The sequence below is a fragment of the Canis aureus genome, chromosome 13 (assembly GCF_053574225.1).
Source record: "Canis aureus isolate CA01 chromosome 13, VMU_Caureus_v.1.0, whole genome shotgun sequence".
NCBI lineage: Eukaryota > Metazoa > Chordata > Mammalia > Carnivora > Canidae > Canis > Canis aureus.
Genome location: NC_135623.1, coordinates 31381319 through 31405403, shown reverse-complemented (window position 1 = coordinate 31405403; position 24085 = coordinate 31381319). Strand labels below are relative to the sequence as shown.

Below are 24085 nucleotides of genomic sequence, written 5' to 3'. Positions count from 1 at the left end.
AGATGGGAAGATCTTAACAGCGAAGGAACCTTAAGGAATGACTTCAATAGACTTGTTTTCAGTCCAACTAAACAAAAGACAAATTAGCAGACTGTGCTGCTCAGAAGAATTATCCTTGAAAAAAGATTCTTTTTCCCCCCCAATATTCTTGATGCTGTCAGCAGTGGTGAAAGGGATTGCAAAGGCTCCATTTTTTTTTATTGACATTCCACTCCCCATCCCATGAGAAAAGCCACAACTATGCTAATTGAGTGCTCTGCAGAAGGACAGAGGGACAGGAGGTGTGCTCCTATTGAAACGCTGCCGAAACGCAGGGACACGCTGATGACCATCATGATATTCCTACAGGAAAGGAACCCGGTGGAAACGTGTACATTTACTCTATTCATACCTAACGATCTCACAAGGCAAACATTACATTCCTATTTTACAGACCATGTAACTGATGTTCAAGACATTTGGTCATTGATCCAAGGTCACAGCAACTTAAATCTCAATTGAAAGGCTCCAGTCCTATGGCTTTTCCACAACAGCTAAGTGCACCTATGAGTAAGATTAGCCGAACACCAGGTGGTTATTCAAAGTAAACAGCACTTGTGTTTATGCTATTAGATCTATTTAACTTTTTATCACACGATGTCATGAGATCTGAAGAAGAAAGAAGCTACACTCATTGGAACATGAAAACTGGCAAATTTTTGCCTGACTTCAAATGGGGGAAATTAAAAGATCTATGCAATTTGGAGTCTCCCATTTCATAAAAGTTATGGAAATACACTCAAATCATTCATGAATAACCTTGGTATAATCTCACTACAGTACATAAGCAGGTATTTACGCAGTTTATTCGAATGGTACACAACAAAACACATACACATAAACCCTTTTAAAGGGGAGAGGACAGAGTTAACATGTTAAAAACTAAAATAATGTCCTCGAAAAGGCTAGGCTGGTACGACTAACAGGGATAACAACTTAAACTTCACAAAATTAAAATATTAAGTGCTTCCACTTTTATTTTCCATCTTTACGCAAACTATGTTTCTTTTTTTATTTTTATTTTTTATTTTTTTTTGCAAACTATGTTTCTAAATACAAACGGATACTGCATATAATCAAGAACTCTATTAAATGTACTTGGTATGAAAAAAAAATAAATGTACTTGGTATGTAGTTATGTTTCGCACTGTTTTAGTGGAAATTCTAAACATTCTTCCATTTCTTCTCTTACTAAAAACTAAGTCATTGGTTTGTAAATGTCCTTCAGTTTTCTCAGTCGTCCCTGCTGTTTGCTCTGAATCTTACATTAATTATGAGCCAAATGACAACCACATACCAACTGCAGGCATTGTGGGTTCCCCTATCATATCAAAGAGAAGTATTATAATCTTTGCATTTTACTTGCTCTCCTGAAATTAAATGAATAAACATGTGGAGAAAGAAAGTGTCCTTTGGAACTGAAGCACTGACTTCACTAATCAAGGCCATAATTATGGAGGAAACATGTATTAAATTCTGAATTCATGCTATTTCACTGGATGCAAGAGTTGTAATCAGACCAACAGAGCATGCAGGAGCCATCTGGGTGCCGTGGAGTTGTAAAGACAAACCCGGAGAGCAAGGGCACATTGACCTTCCCAGCACCACATCGTTGCACACTTTGGCCTGGCTGTTCTCCCCTTCTGATTCCTTGTCATGCTTTTCGGGAAAAAAAAAAAAAGGAACGCTGTCATCAGTTGGTATGAAACCGGATGCAAACAATAAAACATCTCACGCCATAAAAGCTTACCATACTATCCCATTTCACAACTACCCTTAACTATCAATGAATCTGATTTGATATGCAGTTTTTAGCCACCCCACCTCCTACCCCCATCACGCCTCCTAAGGAATCTCTTATGCGTTCCTAGAATCTGGCTTTCTGTAGCTTAAATTGCATTTGAGAAGTCAACACTAAATTAGCATTCCCATTGTTCCAAGTATTTAAGACAGGAATCGGACTTCCAGGCAGAGGAGTGGAGATTTGCGCAGACAGCGTCGTTTTCTCTATGAAATTGATGGTACCGGGTTGAGTATGAGTAACCAGATAATCACGAGCTCCCCGTCACTCAATCCGATTCCTCTGAGGCAGCAGGTTATCGAAAATTGAGCCGAGTGATGTAATACGGATCCCAGACAGTGTTATGAGAACAGCATAGATGATTTCAACGAGACTCATTATTTATTCATCACAAGGTCCAATTTGCGTGTCATTTTCACTGATGGTATACTGAGGTAACTGGCTGAAATTCAGGGCTGATAGAGTATTTTATTCTGTATTGTAAAAAGGATCATTTTGAAAAATGTTTCTGTCTTCCTGTAAGAAGGAGCACCAAACAAAGAGGGATTTTGTACTTGTGGCCGTTCACTGTAACGTTTGAACACCGTTGAGCAACGCTGGAAGGACGGACACAGGAGAAAGCCCTCAGGGACTCCCTGTTTTTCTCATTAGGAGTCTGTAATGATATGCTAGATGCTACAGAGTAAAAAGTAAAATAATCTAGTCTTCGAAAAATAACTACTTTTTTTTTTTTTTTTAATGCTAAAGAACAAGAGAAACCCTGGCAGGAAACACCTTCCCTGATTGAGATAAACCTCCTGAATCTGATTCTTAGTCTCATCACCAAAGGGACCTACTCTCAGGCCTGTTCCCAAGGGAGGACAAAGAAAGTCTCCCCAGTGGCAAGCTAAGCCTGGACGTTCTCAAGCTCCTCCCATGTACCAGTCCAAGCACAAGCACATTTTAAAACCAAGCAGGGTCTCTCCGGACTGTTGGGGCCACAGAATGCCTTAAAAGGTCCCCACATCATCATACATATTGGGGCCAAAGAATGCCTTAAGAGGTCCCCACATCATCATACATACCGGCTCGCTCAACCTACCTTGCCCATTCATTTCCCTCTGTAAATGCATCACTCTGGGTATTTGCAAAACCACTGCCCAGTGGTGGTGGTAACCCCCTGGGAGTCTCCCTCTGCAATGCTCATGCTCTACCCTCTACTTTCCCTCACCTCTCCAATTATAAAGGTCTCCATCTGAACCACCCTTGGGGGCCTTGCTCAAATGTCTCTGCTCCTGAAAGTGCTTCCCAATCTTCTCAGCAGAAAACACATCCCCATCCCCACCCCCATCAAAACTGCCCCACCACTCCCCATGCCTCCTTTCTGGCCTTACTACTTCCCAGCCTGGATTTCAGTTCTGCATTTATAGGGACTACTGTCAACTTCCTGGCCGACTCTAAAACATCCTTAAGGGCAGACTTTCGCCAATGCATCTTTGAACCCCCCACAGCACCTAATACAGTGTGTTGCACAAAGATGAATCTTTAACAACAAAACAAGATACCTTGCAAAGAGATCGCTGTTTCAAGCAGCAACACTCTAATGCAAGTATTACATGGACTTATAAGAGTAGTCAGCTTCCAAATTTCACTCAACGTGAACCTAAACTGTACCCAGAATACAGAATCATCTTAAGTCAGCTGAGCAGAGAAGCCAACCTGCAGAAATAAAATACCTTATTAATCTCTGACTTTTTGAATTGTAAAATATTTTTGAACCTCGACTTTATTTGTGGTGTTATCTGGTTAGCCGCGTTGGCAGCCGTTCAAAGTTTTAAAGTACTATAGGTCATGAATATTAAATGCTACAACAAGTTTACTGGGATGAAATCCAAATTCATTTGTAAGTACATGACAAATAGTCAGCCCTCCAGTTTCAATAATGCTGGGAAATACTGTGATCAGAATCGGAGTATCTTGCTCGATCTGGATTCTCACAAAGTCAAGTGTAAGGCAAGTCAAGGGAAAGAAAATCATAAGAAAGTGGGAACACTACTCGAAGTAGAGTGGCACAGATGTTGACTGAAGAAAATCAGAAACAGCAAATATCTCATATTTCATTCTGCGTCATTTATATGAGAGTCACATCTTGAGTAAAACCACAACCTAGTCTAAAAAGCAAAGGGGCAAAGCTATAAATGATAACATATTCCACCAATGCCATCCCCAGCAGCTAATTGAATTAAAAAAAAAAAAAAAGCACACGTGGCTTCAATGTGCAAATACCTGGAGGATCACACCTCCCTTCCCATGGCCTTCTCTACAGGGGGAGTCACGCAAAACGGATATGCGGAAGCACCACAATGACTATCTTCAGTGTTCCAATAGTGACAAACCAAAAACCTTCAACAGAACCTAAGCCCCCACCCTCGGAAACCATTCTCAAGGTAAACCCTGCAAATGGTTTGGAAATATATGACTGTTGGTTTGCATCTGATAACTATATCCTGATGTAGAACCAAGCTTACGTAACACCCAAGATAAACTTTTTCACCACAGGCAACCCCCACCATTCACATCCTGCTTAGCATTAAAATAAAAAAGTTATTTCTAGACAGAGATGACTCGTTTTCCAAAAGTGGCAATGCCTCCCCGTTTCCTCTCTCATAATACAGTCTCTTCATGTTGTTTACATGAAATAGGGCTACAAAGCTTAAGTCTAAGAGAAGAAAGTTGTCTACATAATGTACACCTTAAGACCAACTATAGCAAAACAGAGGTAATCATCTTTATAGAAATTCTTAAAAGATCAAACTAAAAGGGCTTCATTTTTCCAAATCAATTTGGGCTATTATTAGAATTGTTACACTGTTTTTCCAATTTCCTTTTTTTTTTTCCACCTGTAACTGAATAAGTGATTATGAGGCTAATAACGGGGAAAAAAAGATGTTTCCACATTAAAACAGTTAACAGATGTTAAATAAGCACAGAAAATGGCCACTAGGCAAGCAATGACTGATGTTTGGTAAGTAAGAAAAATGTTGCTTTTGCTGATTTTATTACCCACGTACCTCCCCGGGGTCATGGGAGACTTGTAAAAAATTTTGTGGGCAGATAAAAGTCAAGCATTTATTTGCAAGGCTAGTTTAAGTGTGTTTCAAGGGTTCCTCACCAACCCCTTTACTTTTTGACCACATAAAACTAAGTGAAAGTCATCTAAGAAAGGCTAAAACAATCGTTTGAGGCGAAGTCAAGAAAACTTATTTTTCAACATTTTTCTGACATGCGTTTCTTCCAATTCTACCCTCCAGACCTCACCAACCAGGAAACAAATCCTCATCGTATAAAGGGAAGAAGATAGGATTTTACTTTAACATTTCAGGCAAGTATCTTTCCAAGGCAAATCTGAAACAAGTGTGAATTCAACAATTCCCTGAGCACCTACTATGTGCCAGATGGTATGCTAGATGCCAAGGATAACATGGAATGCTGACGCTAAGAACTAGGAACATTAAAGAATCTTGTTGAAGATAGTTACGAACACTCATTTTGTCCATGCACATTTCTGAAGATTTTATATTTGGTGTTTTCTTATAAATCTCCCTAACTACTGACAACTGCATTACTGTACTATTTCATGTCATATTAACCATATTATTTGCTAAGTCATTCTCTCTCAATAAGCACTTATTATTAAGTTAAACACGTCTGTGTTTTTAGCACATTCAGAATAGTGCCTAGCACATAAAGACTATGTGTTTATTAAATACTTATCTACAATACACCAGGTCCTTACTATTTTTCACATTCTTCAAAGAAACAAAAAACTTTCCTATTTCCTTTGCAGAACCGCGAAAGCCTTTTATATAATACGGACGTGTACATCACCTGCATGAATCTTAGAAGTCAAAAAAATGACAGCCAATAATTCTGGCCAAATTCAGCCATCCCAAGGACTCAGTCTGGCCTAAACAGGGTTTGTTTCTAAAGTAGTAACCAATATTAAATAACAATAAATGTCATCGAAAAATCCAGAGGTCCTTTTTCTTCTTAGAAAAATCTCCAAGTCTCCCAAACTCAAACCTGGATTTTCCTATTGCAACAAGAGAATGAAGAGAAATCCTAGAGGTGGGCATACTCTTGCTTCCACCAGCAGGGCCCTTCTACCTGACCTCTGTCCACAGTTGAGTTTGGGGGACAGGATCTTTTAAGAGATACAGAACTGTACAGAAGAAAGCAGCTGAGTGTGATTGCTAGGAGAAAAACCATTACTGACAAAACTATCAAAAAGGGGAACCTTGCCCCTCCGGTCCTAATAATTTCCAGCTTTAAGAGGACCACCATTTTGGGTTTTGAGTTCTTGGCTAGTTCACTGGTTTGCATAACAGAGTTAAACATTTGTGCACTGGAGTTTTCTGTTTTATTATATAAAAGTTATGTTTTAATAGGCCAGGGAAGTTTATTTCATCTGGCAAACCATGATGTAGAGTTAATTGGTAAGATATTTAAGATGATTTATTCTCTTAAGGTTGAAAAGGACCTTCTAAAGTCTTTTAATTCACTTCCTACAGAGTCTCTTCTAACTCACCCCAGGCATAAAAATCTATATATTATAAAGACAGAAGATGGAATTTTCTGTAACTTCCATATGTAATCTATGCCAGTGTTTACAAGCCCCATAGTCATAAAATTCTAAATGAAAGTTTTTGCTTAAATATTCATGCTTCAGTTTTAGTCAATTCCTAATTCATATGCTTTCAAAATCACACTATGTTTAAAGACTAACAGAAGTTTATCTGTTGGCCTTCCCTTCCTTAAAATAAAGAATTACAATTTCCACTGATATTTCCTTCTATTCAACTAATATGTATCAGGTGTCTTCTGCACACTGGGCACCCAGCTCACACTGGATGCCCCAGCTCACACTGGACGCCCCACAATTTCATATAATCTTCACAACATCTCTAAGAGAGAAAGACTAACCATTTCCAGAAAAAGAAACAAGTCACTGACCTAGCCCAAGGCTACTCAGTCAGTGTGAGTTAATATTTGATTCCATACTATTTCCTTCTAAGTAAGTCATCTCCTTTACATCTATTCATTCACCGTCATACCTCCAGATAGTAAAATCAATACCAAACAAACACAGATATGTGTTCTAGTTCTAGCGATCCTATCATTTTCTGGCGACCTTCACATCTCTGGTTCTCCACACCTTAGCTGGAAATAAAGGGACTGGCATAGATGGTCTCTATGGCCCCAAAGGGACTGGCATAGATGGTCTCTATGGCCCCGTGCAAATCTATACATTCTTTAACCAAAAGGTTCTCATTAAAGCTCATGGGCCCAAAATCTGAGAATGAAAGAAAGAGTGGACTTGAGATAGCAACTCTCAGATGAAGGGTTTCGCTGCCCTGACTACTTCCCCTGCCCATAAGCAGTGGCTGCCAGACAGTCTAGGCAAGTTTCCATCTGGAAACGTCTCAGGACACTGAATCTTCAAAGTGTTAAGTCCTTTCCCATGGCGTGGACTTCACACTCTCCACTGCTAGGAGTTCCATTGCTGGTGACATTTCTCATTTTCTTAAGCAGGATGCTGAGTTACATTTTAATTCCGAATAAACAAAGAATACTTTTTTATTAGGGGTATGTCCCAAAGATTGCATGGGACACAGTTATAATAAGGTTCTCTCTTAGCAATTCCGTCCTTGAAAATACACCTAAGTGTATTTAGTTCCCTAAGGAACTAAACATTTCTTAGAAAGGAACTTCAGAAGGTCCCAAAAGCAAGTCTGGAATTGATCTATTGAAATCATTTCCTTATTCATGAGACAGTAAAATGGGAATTCTGTAGGATATCCAACCACATAGTTTATCAATGCACGGTCTTGAAACACCAAGCATCTGCATCCTTAAGCAGGTCTCTCTCCCCACAGGACAAGGACCATGATTTATGTGTATTCCTATCTATTATCTCCAGTAAAACAAGAAACCTTGCTATTGTTGTTGATACAGTTTTAAAACAAAAGATCAAAGATTTCTCTCCCTAAATCTCCCTGAAAGAATAATTAAAATTGATTTGAAATTAAGAGTTTGGCTTTCAAACCATGTTGTTTTTAGGCATCTAACTCGACCTAACCAGTTTTCTTTTTCTTTTTCTTTTTTTTTAAGATTTTATTTATTTGACAGAGACAGAGCGTGAGCACAAGCAGGGGGAGCAGCAGGCAGAGGGAGAATGAGAAGCAGGCTCCCCACTGAACAGGGAGAGGGACTTGATTCCAGGACCCAAGCCAAAGGCAGACACTAAACCGACCCACCCAGGCGCCCCCTAGAGTTCTCCTTTAAAGTTTCAGCATAAAAAATAAAGTTTCAGCATATAACTGAAATCACAGCACTTTGAGCACTAGATACTTGAGTTCTGACTCAAAAGGCTATGCTTTCTTGGAGAACAGAAGCATAGCAGTTATTACCCTGCCAACTAAGTGAAAAAAAGAAAAAAACAGTCATTAAAAAATAATAATAATAATAAGCATGTCTATTTCCCTCCATTTTTTTCTTTACTTCAATTTCTTCCCAATTTGATTTTAAATAAAATTGAGAAGTGAGGGCAGGGGTGGGCAGGGAGAGAAAAGCCCAAGCTAGAAAAATTGATGGCTTTTTTGATCAGGGTAACTATCCAAAACCATTAATTCCTCACTTAAAGTGTCCAAAAGGAAGGAGAAACTGGCCTGCAACATGACCAAGATTTGCAACACTGGTGGAGTTCCCCCCTTAGACTAAAGGCAAAGCATGGGGTGGGGGGGTTATTATGAATGAGAGAGAGTGGGGAAAACAGGAAGGAGGGGGTTTCTCAACATACCTTTGTCTGCCCAACGCCCTCCCTGAACACACTAGCCAAAAAACTGGCGCTCTTCAGGTCTATGGGATCTAAAAGCACTTCTGTGACCTTCAAACAACATTGCAATTGAAACCACTCAGGGGATACAGAAGAGGAAATATTAAGCCCTGAGGCAAAGGTCTTAATTGGCCTCAGGGCAAAACTTATAATAACCTCTTTCTGTTTTGACTCTTCTATTCTTATTCACTACAAGGAAAAGGTGAAGATGATTCATTGTTGAGGAATCCCAGTCCCCAGTCCACTGCAGAGAAGGGTTGCTTTCCAAAGTCAGATCAGGAAAAGCACTATTCACAAGGGCAGAGGATTTCCCCTCCATAGAGTCACGCATCTGGCTCTATTATATGCTCTGACATTTTTGCAAATACACTTTATAGGCGATTTGCTGGATTACAGAGCATTTGGGCCGAAATAACGAATAAAAAAAATACCCAATAAAGGTGCATAACCTTTGCAGGCAAAACTGTCCTTCTCCCCCCTTTGAAAGCATGAAAATAAGGTAAGAAACCCAAGAAATAAAACAATCTGTGAGTAGGGAAAGGTCAGGAGGGACGCTTTGCCTTATAGAAGATCAAAATGGAATTTCTTCTCGATTTCTCTTTGAAGAGGAACACGTTTGCTTTTTTAAATGGGGCAGAAGGAGCAGGCCGGGAGGCTGCTCGGTAAAGCCGGTGCCCAGGTGCCAAGAGTCACTTACTTTGCAGATGGCAGGTAAGATCTGCTTCACTTTCAGCCTGTGAAAGACAAAGACATCATAAACTGCGGACACGGCCAGCACGGTCACCCCCTGCTCCTTCCACAGCATGCTGCATCCTGCGCAGAGGCCCGTCCCCAGGAACCAGCCCCACGTCCTGGCCGAGGAGCCTCTGGTAGAGCAGTGCTTAATGTAGCAGAGCAAGGACAGGAGGAAGAAGAGGCTGGCCCCGACGTCGGCCCGGCCCACGATTCCTGCCACGGCCTCCGTGTGGATGGGGTGAGAGGCGAACAGCAGGCCAGCCATGAAGGTCCAACATCCGTCCCCAAGGAGTGTCTTCGAGAAGCTTGTGAAGACCCCGGTGACGGCCGCGTGCAGCAGGACGTTGACCAGGTGGTAGCTCCAGGGATCCAGGCCCCCGACGGCATGGTTCAGGCGGAAAGAAAGCGTGCAGAGCGGCCGGTAGGACTTGTGGCTGCCGCTGTGGGTTAGAAGAGTCCCCCAGAAATCATTGTAGAAAATGTGCGTCCACGGAGTTTCTGGGAGAAGGTCCTGGTTCGTCTTGATAGCACGGCTAAAAAACAAAATGTTTTTTTTTTTAAGAAAAAAAAAAAAAAAAACAAAAACAAAATCGAACATAAACTACAGAAAGAAAACAAAAAAGAAAAAATAAATAGTTGACCCCTGACCTACCTGGGGGTTAGGGGTGTTGACCCTTATGCAGTTGGAAATCCAAATATAACTGGACTCCCCAAAAGCCTAACTGTCTACGGTTCACAGAAGCCTCACCGACAACATGAATGGTAGATTAATGCATATTTTACGTGTTGTGTTGTATACCACATTCTTAGCATAAGGTAAGCTAGAGCAATGTTAAGAAAAATCACAAGGAAGAGAAAATGCCTTTATAGCACCGTTATTTGTTGAAAAAAAAAAAAAAAAACTATGTATAAGTGGACCCATGCAATTCAAACCTGTGTTGTTCAAGGGTCAACTGGACGTGACATTGCTAAGACACTGCCTTTCTGGAAGCCGTTGTCCTGTGTATGATGGGATTCCAGGTTAATGCAAATGCGCCTTATGGAAGGCTTTCCATACAGATTGAATTCCCATCCTCCCCCTAATGCTTACTAACACTACAATTAGGGCTGTATTTCTTCTCAAAATCTGTTTGTTTGAATGCAAATGCATTTGAAGAATAATGCAGTTTCTTTCAGACTTACTGCAGCAATTGTCAAACAACTGCCCTAAAAATCATGTGCTACACCAGCTAAAAATGCAGATGACAGGCAGCAGGTTGAGATGAGTTCTGAGAATCTGCATTTTCTAAAAGGCACAGCCCAAGTGATACTATTGATCATGTGGTGCAAGAGATCTGCTTAGAGGCAGCACGAGCTCCCTCCTAGAAATGAACTTTGGATAGACTATCTGGGCCCAGAGCAAAGCTTCCCATACATATAAATCACTGGGGGTGGGGATTGTTAACAGGCAGGTGCTGTCAGTAGGTCTTGGGAGGATCCAGAGATACCACAGCTCTAACAAGCTCCCAGGTGATGCTGATGCTACTGGTCCTTGGGCCACACTCTGCATAGCAAGGGAGAGCTGGAGAGGCCAGAAAGAATGTCTCTCCCCCCATCCAAATGTTTCCCTTTCCCCTTCATTCTAGAAAACTTCAGCCATTCCCTCCCTGAATTCTTACAGGATTTACAATTATCTCTACCAAGTGCCTTGTGCCCTGCTCTTGAGAATTAGTAGTTCAAAAAAAAAAAAAACAAAAAACAAAAAACAAAAAAAAACAAACAAACAAACAAAAAGAATTAGTAGTTCCAGGTTTGCATGTCTGGTATCTCCAAACAGACTTCAAGGAAGAATAACCTAGCATTTGCTGAGAGCTTGCTTTCTACCCAGGACTGTAATAGTCTCCTTAGCTTTATCTTCTTTAATCCTTAAATGACAAAGTAGATATTATCTACATCTCTCAAGTGAGCAAATTATGGTTGAGAACCAATAATGATTTCCAAAATCACACAGTTGGCAATAGCAGGGTACAGTTCCCTGGCTCGTGCTATTTCCACTCTGTTGGGATTCCCAAAATGCGATCTACAAAGCACTGCAAGTGTATGAGAAGATACACAGGCAAACCCTGTAAAAATGTTCATGGTTATATTTATTTTAATGCGTATTTGAAAGGAAATTTAATTATCAAATCAAAGCTGGATTTCATAGATGTTTGCTCAGAATGAAGCTGTTAAAAATTAAAAAGTCAATGTAGAGACAAATATTAAGGAACCAACAGGGCTAGGATATGTGGACAAGGCACAAATGTTGGCATGGAATCATTCAGCGTGGCGGGTCCCTGCTCTCTGCCATTAAACCTTCCAGAAACCTTGACATCTTGACTATTTTGTTCCCTTAGGCCATCTCTGTATTTACAGAACACATGTGTCAGAAGGACAGAGAAATGGCATAGTCAAGACACCTACTCCATAAAGGGAAACCTCTTGCCTACTCTGATATCAGGGCTTTGGAAGGGGTGTGGGCATCTGTGTAGCTGGAGAGTATATGACAAAAAGCTGTTTGATGACTTTTACCTCTAGCTGCTCCACTAGTTTAGCCTTTGACTGTGAGGCAGGTATGGTTAAGGAAATTTCGATCTGAATATGACCAAAATCCAGGATAGAAAAGCCCTGGACTGAGAGGAAACATGTCTGAATCACAGCTCTGTAATTTACCTGAGTGTCTTCCAAAATAAGAAAATGCAACAGATTAAGAAACCTATCCAAGGTGACACAGCCAGTAGAAATAATAGTATTCCAGTTGGATAAAGTGAGGGGGCAATGCTGGTTTCTATCTGCTTCTCTAAATTGCTTCCCAATTAACCTCTCTGAGCTTCGGTTTCTATGAGGATAATAGTTGTTTTCTTTTTTCAAAGATTGATTTTATTTATTTGAGAGAGACAGCGTGCGCTCACATGCGCACAAGTAGGAGGAGGGGTAGAGGTACAAGGAGGGGGAGAGGGAGACTCCCCACTGAGTGGGGAGCCCTATGTGGGGCTCAATCCCAGGACCCCAGGATCCTGATCTGAGCCAAAATCAGACAGTTCACCAACTGAGTCACCCAGGCACCCCTGTGACAATAATTTTACTTTGAAAGCTGTTAACAAACACTTGTAATTGTTCATTTATCTTCTTTGTAGAAAAGCAAAGAACGCTGTCTTGCCAATACAAGAGTGTTCTGGAGACCTAGTATAAATGACATCTAAGCTCTGTGAGCTGCTGTTGTTATTATTCAAAAAGACTGGGGTACAGTGTTCAAAAACTCTCTTATTAAAATCACCTTGATGGGGCAGCTTGGGTGGCTCAGCGGTTTAGCGCTGCTGTCAGCCCAGGGCATGATCCTGAAGACCCGGGATCAAGTCCCGCGTCAGACTCCTTGCATGGAGCCTGCTTCTCCCTCTCTCTCTCTGTTTCTCTCTCTCTGTTTCTCTCATGAATAAATAAATAAGATCTTTAAAAAAATAAAATAAAATAAAATCATCTTGACTCACGGTCTCTGAAATTCGATGCAATTAGGGGTTAGAAATTAAAACCTATCAACAGCAGTTGATGACTCTCTTTTTTTTGAGCCAAACACCATGCTAGTCCTTCTACATAAATTATCTACTCGCGAGAACTAGTTGACTCTTCTAGATGCTCAATAAAAAGGCTGAAGTTCTATTAAAATCGTGTCTTAAAAAATATTCAACATGAAAAAAAAAAATTCAACATGGCAGAGATAGCTGTTCCCCTCTGTCTGTTCTCCCCTTTCCCAGAATCACAGATCTTTACTTTGCAGCTGGGTATGAGGTCACCTGGAAAAAAAGACTTCATTTCCTATCTTCCCTTGCTGCTAAATACAGTCTTGTGACTAATTTTTGACCAGTGGAACATAAGCAGAGTGCTATGTACTACTTCTAGAAAGTGTCCTTTAAAAAAAAAAAAAAAAAAAAGCAAGCTTAGCATTCTTCTCTCCCTCCATGAAACGAGTGAAATCTCCCTCGTTCTTGCTGAAGCACAGATGTAACAGCTGGAGTTCCAGCAGCCATGTTGGCCCATAAGGAATCCTTAGGAATGGAAGTCACACCCAGCAGAGAACAACATAAGACTGAAGAAAATTGGGTCCCTATTACGGTAGACCGTACCAGCCCTAAGCTAACCTCCTGATTTTGTATGAGAAATAAATCACTATTTTGTTTAAACTGTTGGATTTTGGGTGTCAGGTAATAGCAGCTGAACCTAGTCATCAGTGAAATCCTCCGTTAACAGAAGACCCACTATATCACCGTGGTTTGATTTTCCATATTTATTTTTATTTTTACAAGTCTCCGTGTATCGACTGTGTATTAAATGAATTTCCATATAAATTGGCTTTTAAAATATTAGAAACAGATGTTACTCTGGATCCATTAAATTAAAACACCCTGCTTTGACATTCATCAAGAGTCTAACCCAGAAGTAACTGCTTAAGACTTGATGGGTTATAATTAAAATTTAAAAGAAATATGAAAAACTGCCAAACAGTGTTGTCAGAAAGAGCTGATCTCAAGCAATTCAGAATGAAAAGCCAACTGGCCTCTACTAACCATTAACCGTGATAGTGATGTGAATTTCTCTAATATCAATGCAGAAAGGCACACACTATCATTGTCGGGGCAGTAGAAAGCTTGATAGAGAAGCATTTTGGGAGAAGGCTCTGCTAACACAATGAGGAAGGCTGGGGAGCATATTTTGTTCAGGACCATACCTCACCCTTTCACTGGCAGATCCAGAGAGGATAGAGAAGGAACGTTCCCCAAACCAGGATTTCTACATGCTATTAGTTCAGCATCCTAATCGACTCTGCAAAGACTTTCTCAGGAAAAAAGCACACCTATTCTTAAAAAGCTATACAAAGTCGCCTGAACTTCTTATATTTATGGCAATGAATCTAGTAATCTGCAGCAGCCAGCAAGCTATACTATACATCTCACTTCACTGTCACAAAACAAGGGCTTCAAAACAAAGAATTAACAAATCTCATAATTACACCAGGAGAGAAAACTTCGATGAGCCGCAGCCCTAAATTTATACCGTCGAAAAACAACTTAGAGGGCAGTTTACTGGAACAAAAGTGGAAGAGCAAAGGAACATCTTACCCATGTGCAAAACACATTACACTAAGGGAGACTTTAGCACGAGAAAATTCTGATGGGTGTTATCTGCTTAGGCAGGTTTTTATTTAACCGATGAATATTATGGCAAAAGAACATGAAATAAGACGAAATTGTGCTGGGCTTTAGTATATAAGTCATGTCACACATGCAAGTCAGTGATAAGGGATGCATTACGCATCCCTCACATCATATTACGAAAAATACGAGCCAAGAGGGCTTTAATAGAATCTAAATAATCTGCCGGCAAAATGAGAAGGTAGCCATTCAACACCGAGCATAACAGATTTTCAACCATTTGCATTTTCTTACAAGAGTCCAAAATGGAAAGAGTAAAACCTCTTCTGCTATTTCTCAGCTAATGAAAAACCTCAACTCCAAACAAAACTTCAGGCTGATATAATTCCTTAGGTTACTGCTTGTGAATCGGTGTTGAAAATTCAGGGAGACACTAAGGAATTAGGAAATTTTCCACTCTGGGAAAGGTGAAGAACATCGGAGCAGCAGATGTGAAAAAGAAACAACTGCAGGCAGATCTCTCCAGAGAAAACATGACTGACTGTCTTTTGAAGCCAAAAGATCCAGTCCCTCGAGTCTTCAAAGAGGTCTTAACCTGTTCCAGTCTTGTTCATTTGTGGCTCTTTGTTTTTGCTGCCTTATGATCTTTCCTTTTGGAAATGTTGACGAAGGCCAACACTATTATAAAACTGATGAATGGTGTGACACTGCCCTCCTAACTGTCCTTGGGTGTGTTTCTCTCGCTGCCATTTTTTCTGTCCATTGACCTTTTCAATCACAAACACCATAAATGATGACCATTAGTCCCTCAAGCAGAAACAATGCTTCCCTTTTTCGAATGTCAAATGGCACACTCTTCCAAAGTGCTTTCAACTGTTCGACTGAAAGGTAAGTAAAGGCCAAACTTTTCATTAAAAAAAAAAAAAAAAGGAGAAGAAGAAGAAGAAAAGAAAAGAAAAAATTCAACTGATGGGTTGAAATTTGTTCTACAAAAGAGCGAGGGAAAAGAATGGCCTTTGCTGCCCTGCCCTGCTTCGGGGCCACCCAAGGACACCTGTCTCTGCCCCGGAAGGTCAGTGAAATGCAGAAGGTAAGAAAATTGACTCCAGAGCCAATGAAACTAGAATCTTAAGGTGACCTCAGTTTTCTCATCTGTAAAATAAGGATAACTGTGCTTGCCCTACGGGATCATTAGGAGGAGTAAATTAGTAAGCAAAAAGTAAATTGTTCTATGTAATATAACACGTATATGTAACATAATAAATGTAATAGGTTAGCTGCTCTCGTTGTTAGTATTATTACCTTCAACACCAAACAAGTGATGTTACCCATCAGTGCAAGCACTGTGCGTACAGCCTTCAAAATCTATGGATCATGGTCATGAGTCTCTCACTTAAAATTCCACTAAGCTTTAATGACACTCTCAAGATAATAAGCATGTATGAAATCTCACCTTTCATCTTTAACACATGAGGCTTCTGCGTCTGCTCCTACCTTTTTGGCCACCTCTTTCTACCTCTCCTTGGCTAGCATCTCCTTCACATTCTGGAAGGTGGTTGTTTCTGTCCTGGTTCTGTTCCCTGACCTTCTTTCTCTCTACACTTTCCACCTCTATGGCCAATCACCTCCGACACTCCAACTCAAGAGCTGCCTTCTCCACCTATGCCTCCAACCTACGTGTTGCTCGTGAGCCTCCACCTCCAAATGCCCAGCTGATATCCAGACCTGAATGGAAGGAAGAGTAATGAAATCTTGGTTCCTTTACTGCCACCAGGAGGACTGACCAGCTTTGGCCAGCTGGCCTCCCTAAAGCTCAGCGTCCTTACCTGTCATGGGGAGATAGTAACAATGCTTCTCAAAAGCTGTTGTGTTGAAGATCAAACAAAGCAATGTTAACCCAAAATGTTTGAAATTACAGAGCCTTGGGGCACCTTGGGTGACTCAGCTGGTTAAGCATCTGACTTTGGCTCAGGTCATGATCTTGGGGTCCTGGGACGGAGCCCCTGCATCAGGCTCAGCATGGAGTGCAAAGTCTGCTTTTCTTTCTTTTCTTTTCTTTTCTTTCTTTCTTTCTTTCTTTCTTTCTTTCTTTCTTTCTTTCTTTCTTTTTCTTTCTTTTCTTTTTCTTTCCTTTCCTTTCTTTCCTTCCTTTCCTTCCTTTCTTTTTTTCTTTTCTTTTCTTTTTTTCTTTCTCACTCTCTCTCTCTCCACAGCTCCTGCTCACTCTCTTTCTCTCTAATAAATATAAAATCTCTTTAAAAAAATTAGAGTCTTGTGTAATGGATACTTGCCGTTATTTGGAGTCCCTTCTGCCCCTACTTAACAGTGTCCTGGGTTTTGGCTTTTTGTGGGTTTTCTTCAAGAACAGCCCACATTTACTCTCAGTCCATATGGCTAGGGTGAGGCTGCCCTTACCTCCTGATGAAAGATCATCAGATGATTTGACCGATTAGTGTACTCTAATCGCCCATCCTCATTCCTGGCTGTAACAACTGATTTAGCAGGAAGCCAGGTCAATCAGAGTCAAATACAGCCCCGACACTCTACTGAGAAAGAACATCTTTTAAGAATGAGATGAAATCCAAGGGCTGCTTAAGAATTCCCTGAAGACAGAGCCTAAGAACGAAGCCAACACCAAAGAACCCAAATCTAGGAGACAAAGAGGCCATTCCTACTGCAGCTGGATCCTGTCATGCCTGCAGCTAGCACTCTTAAATAAACCAATAAATGCCCCTTACTCATAAGTTAATTTTAATGGCCATTCTGACATCTACAACCAAAAAAGTGCTAAACAAAACTGCACACTGGAAGTATCAATACTGTTAGTTGTCTTTTTAGTATCTTTAGCTTAGTAAGATTGAATCTATGTCATTTTCCTCACAATCCATCCCCTTTTTCATACAAGCCCTTTATTAAAATACCGTTATCCCTCCAACACTGCCATCAAAGTTGTGCATGCATGAGGGCTCCTTCTCTCTTTGCTCCTACATCCATTTTAAAATTGGTTAAGGATATTTTAACACTATTCCGAACCTCAGAGAAAATCCAATTCGCAAGTTTCCGTTGAATCTGCCTCTAACTCTGTGCTAGTCTCATTCGGGCTTTTATTATTTCCTGCCCGCACTGCTTAGCATGCTTACTAAAACTGCTTGTTCACTTTCCTTCGTTAGGCTTAAGTCCCTCATGGAAGGAATTATGCTCTATGTTTCCTCCCAGTGCCCAACGCATAACAGGCTCACAATAAATATTTGCTAAACTGAAGTAAATAGTCATCCCTGACTGCTTTCTCTCCCTCTTTGATCCACGATACACTTGCTGCAGAGACAGAAACTTCCTGAAATGGAACCTAACACTACTACTCTGCTCCATAAAAATCCCTCATCATGCCCTATTTCTTACCATAATAAACACCCTTCACAGCCCAGCATTCATAACCATCCCCATTATGCCTCTAGGCCAATCTCCCATTACTTCTCCATAGGCATCTTAATGTCATCCAAACTTCCCAGACTCTAGGCCTTTGCTCAAACCATTTCTTTCCTTCTTCTGTCCGGACTGCTCTTTTTCATCCAGTTATATCTGTCCAAATATGCTTCAGTGCTCCATGATCATTTGTGATGCCACAGTCTCCCCAAAGTCTTTCCTAGCTATTGTTGCAAATACGCTTGATTTTGACACGGAGTACAGACACATTCCCATTAATCACATTGACTTCTTGCTATAATTAATAGGGATCCTAAATGGGATGATATGTGGAAGACATTTCGGAAGTTGTAGGAGGGAAAAAATGCATTAAAATGGGGCACAGGTAATTCTAAAATTCCCTCTTCCATCCCCTACTGAAATCACTGCTCCCCCGAAAAAGGAATTTTGTCGTAAGAAAATTAGTTACTAAAAAAAAAAAAAAAAAAAAAAAAAAAAAAAGGAAATCATTTACTTATTCATATATTCATTTACTCAGTGATGGACTAGACATTATACAGGGCACTGCAGACAGCAGGGTGAGCAAAACAGACTCATCAACTTTGCGAAACAGCTTAGTAGAGGAGGCAAATAGGTGTACAATTTCACTATAGTATGAAAATACTCCTCCAATATGAAATCCTGATTGCTAAAGGAGAAGAGAACAAACTCCCAATAGTCTTAGAAGACCCAAAGCTGGGGCACCTGGGTGGCTCAGGTCATGATCCGGGAGCCTGGGATTGAGCCCTGTATGGGGGTCCCTATTCAGTGGGAGTCTGCTTCTCCCTCTCCCTTTTCCCCTGGCTTGTGCTCTCTCATGCTCTCGCCCTCTCTCAAGTCAGAATAAATAAAATCTTTAGAAAAGCAATAACAACAACAAAGAACACAGGTCCACCTCCCTGAGAAAAGCATGTCTGCATACATGGAAGGAGTTATATGAAGGAGTAAGAGGATATTGCCAGGCTGAAGGTCAATATTTGCAAAGATCGTGAGTCAGACAGGAGGTGGTAAGTTTGGGGTCTGAAAAAATACAATCGGTTAGTTTGCTAGAGTGAACAAAGTTTGAGGGATGGAATCACTGGCATTACTCTGTCTTGTACTACTGACCTTCGCGAGATGTATGGGAATTTGGCTGGATATCAATCTCCCTAATGCTCTTTGGGTTTGATGCAATCATTGTCTTGGTAGAACTTGCTTTATTTATTTCCCCAACCACTGTTAACTTTTAAGAAATAGAAAAGCATCTAATTTATCTTTTGGAGCCTAGCACACAGTAGGCATTCCATGTGTTTCTGATGAACTGAATTCCAACTAGAAATGATTGGGACTTATAAGCTGCACTCACCTTTTAGAAAAATTCTTTGGAAAATTCTTCATTGTTTTACATATATAGGAAATTATCACTTTCATCTAAAAGTAGTTCACTCACTCTGGGCACTAACCTCTGCTCATTCAATGATAATTAACTGTGAAAAAACCATCAGGTTAATTGGCTTACCCAAATGTCTTTGGCATCCATTTGCCACTTAACCTATAATCCCTTCATTAGAGTTCCTCTTTAGGGATAAGCCATTATATTTAGAAAGCTCCAGTTAATATGTAAATACTTGTCTAACAGGAGAGGGGAATGAGAAACACCATAACATTGAGAGCCTGTCTCAGTTTGGAGATAAGCAATGTATTTCAGATTCCTTGAGGAACTTAGGGTAAGGCAAGTAAATCTCAGTGTCTGGGTGCTGGACTAGTGGGAGCAGTGTTAGGTTGCAAGGTCCCAGGAGAAATAGTTTTGGGATGAATTTATCATCATACCATATGTAACACATTACTAAATTTGCTTGTTTCTATCTTGATCTCCCCCTACTAGACTAAAATCCTTCCATGGCAGAGATGATGGCTTCCTAAACAACTGGCACTTAAAAAAAAAAAAAAAAATTTTTTTTTTTTTTGAATTGCCACCCTGTAGATGTTGAATGAAAAGAGGCTGCTGGGAGTAATAAAAGGCCTGTTGTCACACATCCAAGGGACAGGGCCCTCGAGTAATTGCTTGCTTTGTGCAAAGTAAGTCTAAGAATGCTCAGCCTTGTTACTAAAGGAACATTCTTCGTGGACCCTTCTTCCATGCCTTTGGGAGTTTTTCCTATGAGCAATAAAGGAGCTTTATGAACTTCATCTAACATAGCAATGCTCCCCTGCCCCGCCCTCAATGCCCTCCCCTCAAAAAAATAAAAAGAAAAGGAAAGGAAAAAAAAAAAAAGAAAAGTAAGCTTCTATTTCAAACTAGTCCCAACTGCAAGTGACCTACGCCCAGAGCTGCTAGACATTCACTCTCCTAGACATTCCTCAGATGAGGTGGCTTCTTCCCCAACCAAGTCCAGAGTTTGCCCAGATACCTGTTTCTGTTATGGGCAGAAACTGTGGAGAAGGAAACTTGGTTCAATATTTTTTCAAGTATCTATGATTCCTCAGATAAATCAAAACTGTCATTTTCAGAATTCCTACGGGAAATATCCAAGAAAAAAAAAGTGTAAGTTACCCTAAAAAGCTAATTAATAATCCATTTGGAAGAAAGATGTTCATTTCCAAATTAAATGGTCAGTTGCCTAAACATGTTTTTTAAAGTATTTATATGGAAAGCATTTTACGAGATTAGAGCAAAAACTAACAGCCTGAGAGTATCAGGAAAACCACACTCCAAGCATTTCACTTCACTGATTAAAAGAATCCTCTACCTTAACATTAGCTTCTTAACACCTTAAAATATTTGCAGTACCTTGCAATTCGCATGATGAAAATATTAATATTTTTCTACATAATTGTTCACTGTATTCATATCATGCCATCCTGACATAATAAAATATTATAGTCACAACTCACCTCCTCCACACTGTACTAAATTCAATCAGAGTCTCAACTTTAAAGCTTAAAGAAAATATCCTGATTCCACTTTTTTAAGTCTTGAAATTAGCACCAGAAGGGTTATTATGAAGGTTTTTTGCTCCAAAAAGTTAATTCAAGTATATGAGCCACTTTAGTACACTACATTATATCATTTATGAATTTCAGTCAGTTTCATAGGCTTTCATAAATTAGGCCTATAAAAAGATGATTAAAAATATTTTTGGCATTTAATAGATCACACACTGTTTCCCTTACACTGGAGTCTTGAGCAGTAGTGATATGTTCTTTTTTTTTAATTATTATTATTTTTTAAGATTTATTTATTTATTTATTCATGAAAGACAAAGAGAGAGAGGCAGAGACACAGGGCAGAGGGAGAAGCATGTTTTGGAGCCTGATGGGAGACTCGATCCTGGGACCCCAGGATCACACTCTGGGCTGAAGGCAAGTGCTAAAGCACTGAGCCACCCAAGGATCCCCAGTAGTGATATGTTTTGAAGGATAACTGATTTCTTTTTAATTTTTTTATTTACAGAAAACAACAAATGTTTGACTATGATTTAAGAGAATAAATAAGTATCAGAGAATAGATTTTCATGACATTCAAAGCTTTCAACAATGAATGGGCTCTGGGGCTCCTGGGTGGCTCAGTCAGTGAAGCGTCTGCCTTCACCTCAGGTCATGATCCTGGGGTCCTGGGATTGAGCCCCATGTGCTGGCCTCCCTGCTCAATGGGGGTCTGCCTCTCGCTCTTCTCCCTCTGTACTCTTGCTCTCTCTCTCTCTCTCTCTCTCTCTCAATCTCTCTCTCTCTCTCTCAAGTAAATGGAAGAAGAGGAAGAGGAAGAGGGAGAGGAAGAGGAAGAAGAAGCAGAAGCAGCAGCTCCACTGGTTCCCGATTCCAAGAGAAAAAAATACAAGTATAATCACAAAGAATTCAAGAACACCAATTTTGTGCATGGTCTTGTTTTTTGTGCTTTTACAGAATAAAAGAAGATGCATCTTTGTCCTTAAGGATTAGATTATCCAAATGCACTCTAAAAAGGTAGGAATGGCAAGCTGAGAATACATCTCTTCATTTAAAACACTTATCTTTTACATAAAGAGTACTTTACAATTTCAGACCAGATATACTAAGTGCTGGTAGTTTCTCCCAATTACGCAAATATGATCCCTTAAAAAAAAAAAAAAAAGAGTCACAACCTCAAGGAGAAGTTATAACCTCCACTTAGGTAAACAAGAAAAGTACTTTCTGACTATGACCCCTGCTTGTGCCCCCACTGAGAGTGCACAGCCTGAGTACTGACAAACCATAGGAGTCAGTGGACAAAAATTTAAACCAAGAAACTGACTCTAAGAAAACAGGTGATGGGGGAGGAAAGACATTTGTACTGCCCTGTCCAGACATCTGGCTTATCTGTTAGCCTAACTCCCGGCTTCTCCAAATCAAGTCTTAAACCAAATCACCTTTCTTTATCCACGCTTCTCCGGCAGCCAAAGAGAATAGCCAAGAAACTTCTTATGGGGAAATGTTTGCCATGATCCTTTGTCTCTTCCACTTAAAAATTTCCACATGTTGCCATTGTATCCCTCACAAGTAGGCATAGGATAATACCACCTTGCATCTGTATCAGACTTTTACATTTTACAGAATGTGCTCATGTTCACGATTATCTTGGATCCTTGTCCCCACCCCATGAGTAAGCGGATGTGGGCAGATATGGGCCTGACAAGAGTCCTGCCTGACACAATGGCATCAGTACATTTCAGAGCCACCCACGCTGGAATGCAAATCTCAATTCCTTATCCACCGCTCTCTCTCTGTTATGGGCTAAATGGTGCTCCCTGACAAAAATAAAATAAAAAATAAAAAAATAAAAAATTCAGATGTTGAACCTCTAGCATGGGTACCATGGAATGTGACCACCGTTGGAGAGAAGGAAGGCCTTTAAAAAGGTAATGAAGTTACAATGAGGCCAGTAGAGTGGGCCGGCCCTTACTGCAATCTAACCAGTGCCCTTATCAAAAAAGGACATTTAGACAGACATTGGGGACACTCATACAGAGGAGCCCATGGAGAAAAGGTGGCCTTCTGCAAGCCAAGCAGAGGCCTCAGGGGAATCCCAACCTGCCTACACCTTGATCTCAGACTTTTCCCTTCTAGAACCATGAGAAGATAAATTTCTGTTGTTGAAGTCTTCTCGTTTGTGGTATTTTGTTTCAGCAGCCTTTACAGGAGAACACATCTGACTCTCCCGGGGTGCCCGTCATATGCAATTACATACACTCTCCTGTTTATCCGTCGGACTTTCAGGGAAACTAGATGGCACACAAAGGCTTATTTCTCCAATACCACGTCTGGTGCTGTGTTTTGATGACAGGGGTCGAACTGCTTTGTAAGTATAAATAGGACTTGAAGAGGTATCTCCTTCTTAGTCCTGCCAGGATTCGTCTATGCTCTCCACCAGAGGGGAAAAAATTCCCGACCATGCCCATGGGGCCCTCATGCTAACTACACACACATCATAGAGCACCAGGGCTGCTCCACATTTACACGGGGATTGACAAAGCTTGCAGAGCACCCCCTCCCCCCCCATCTCACTCTGTCCTCCCCACACTGCCAGAAAACAGGGAAGCGAAGCTGGACGGGTTAAGTTAGAGAGCACATTCTTAACAAGAGGCAGAGGAAGACCTTGAACACTGCTCTCCAAACTATTCCATTTAACCTTCAAAGCAGCCCTGTTCTTCCACATGTACCATAAATCTCCGACAAGAAGTGTTTCTAAGACGATTTGAAAGTAAAATCCTAGTCTATTATTGCATTTGGTCTGGAATCCATATATCTGCCCTCAAGACTCAATAAAGCCATAAAAAAATGCTTTTGTACCATATTCTTTTAATTTCTGCATTTCAAAACGAAAGTCTTCTTTTAACACGAAGGAGTCTTGGAAAACGTGAGTCAAAGGAAGGTGTTAGTTGTCTTCCAGTGACGGGTGAAAAAGGCAGCTTTATGAAAGCCAAAAACGAACCTATAATTTCATATTACAAAATATAATAGAAAACATATCCTGGCAGAAATTGTGCGGCCTGCATCCCTTTTCGGCTATAAAAG

At 40.5% G+C, this 24085-nt stretch overlaps 1 protein-coding gene across 5 annotated transcripts in view; it reads right to left on the bottom strand.

Moving 5' to 3' along the window:
- The window catches only part of TMTC2 (transmembrane O-mannosyltransferase targeting cadherins 2), a 388467-nt gene that overhangs the window by 224108 nt on the left and 140274 nt on the right, over positions 1–24085 (bottom strand). For 3 of the 5 annotated variants that reach the window (XM_077845667.1, XM_077845665.1, XM_077845666.1), the window contains exon 2: positions 9412–9982. The exons of 1 other annotated variant lie outside the window; for it this stretch is intronic. In XM_077845667.1, the coding sequence (XP_077701793.1) occupies positions 9412–9982 (571 nt within the window). Of the gene's footprint in view, positions 1–9411; positions 9983–22440; positions 22587–24085 lie in introns of those variants that run through there. One more of the 5 variants, XM_077845668.1, reaches the window with a different exon arrangement.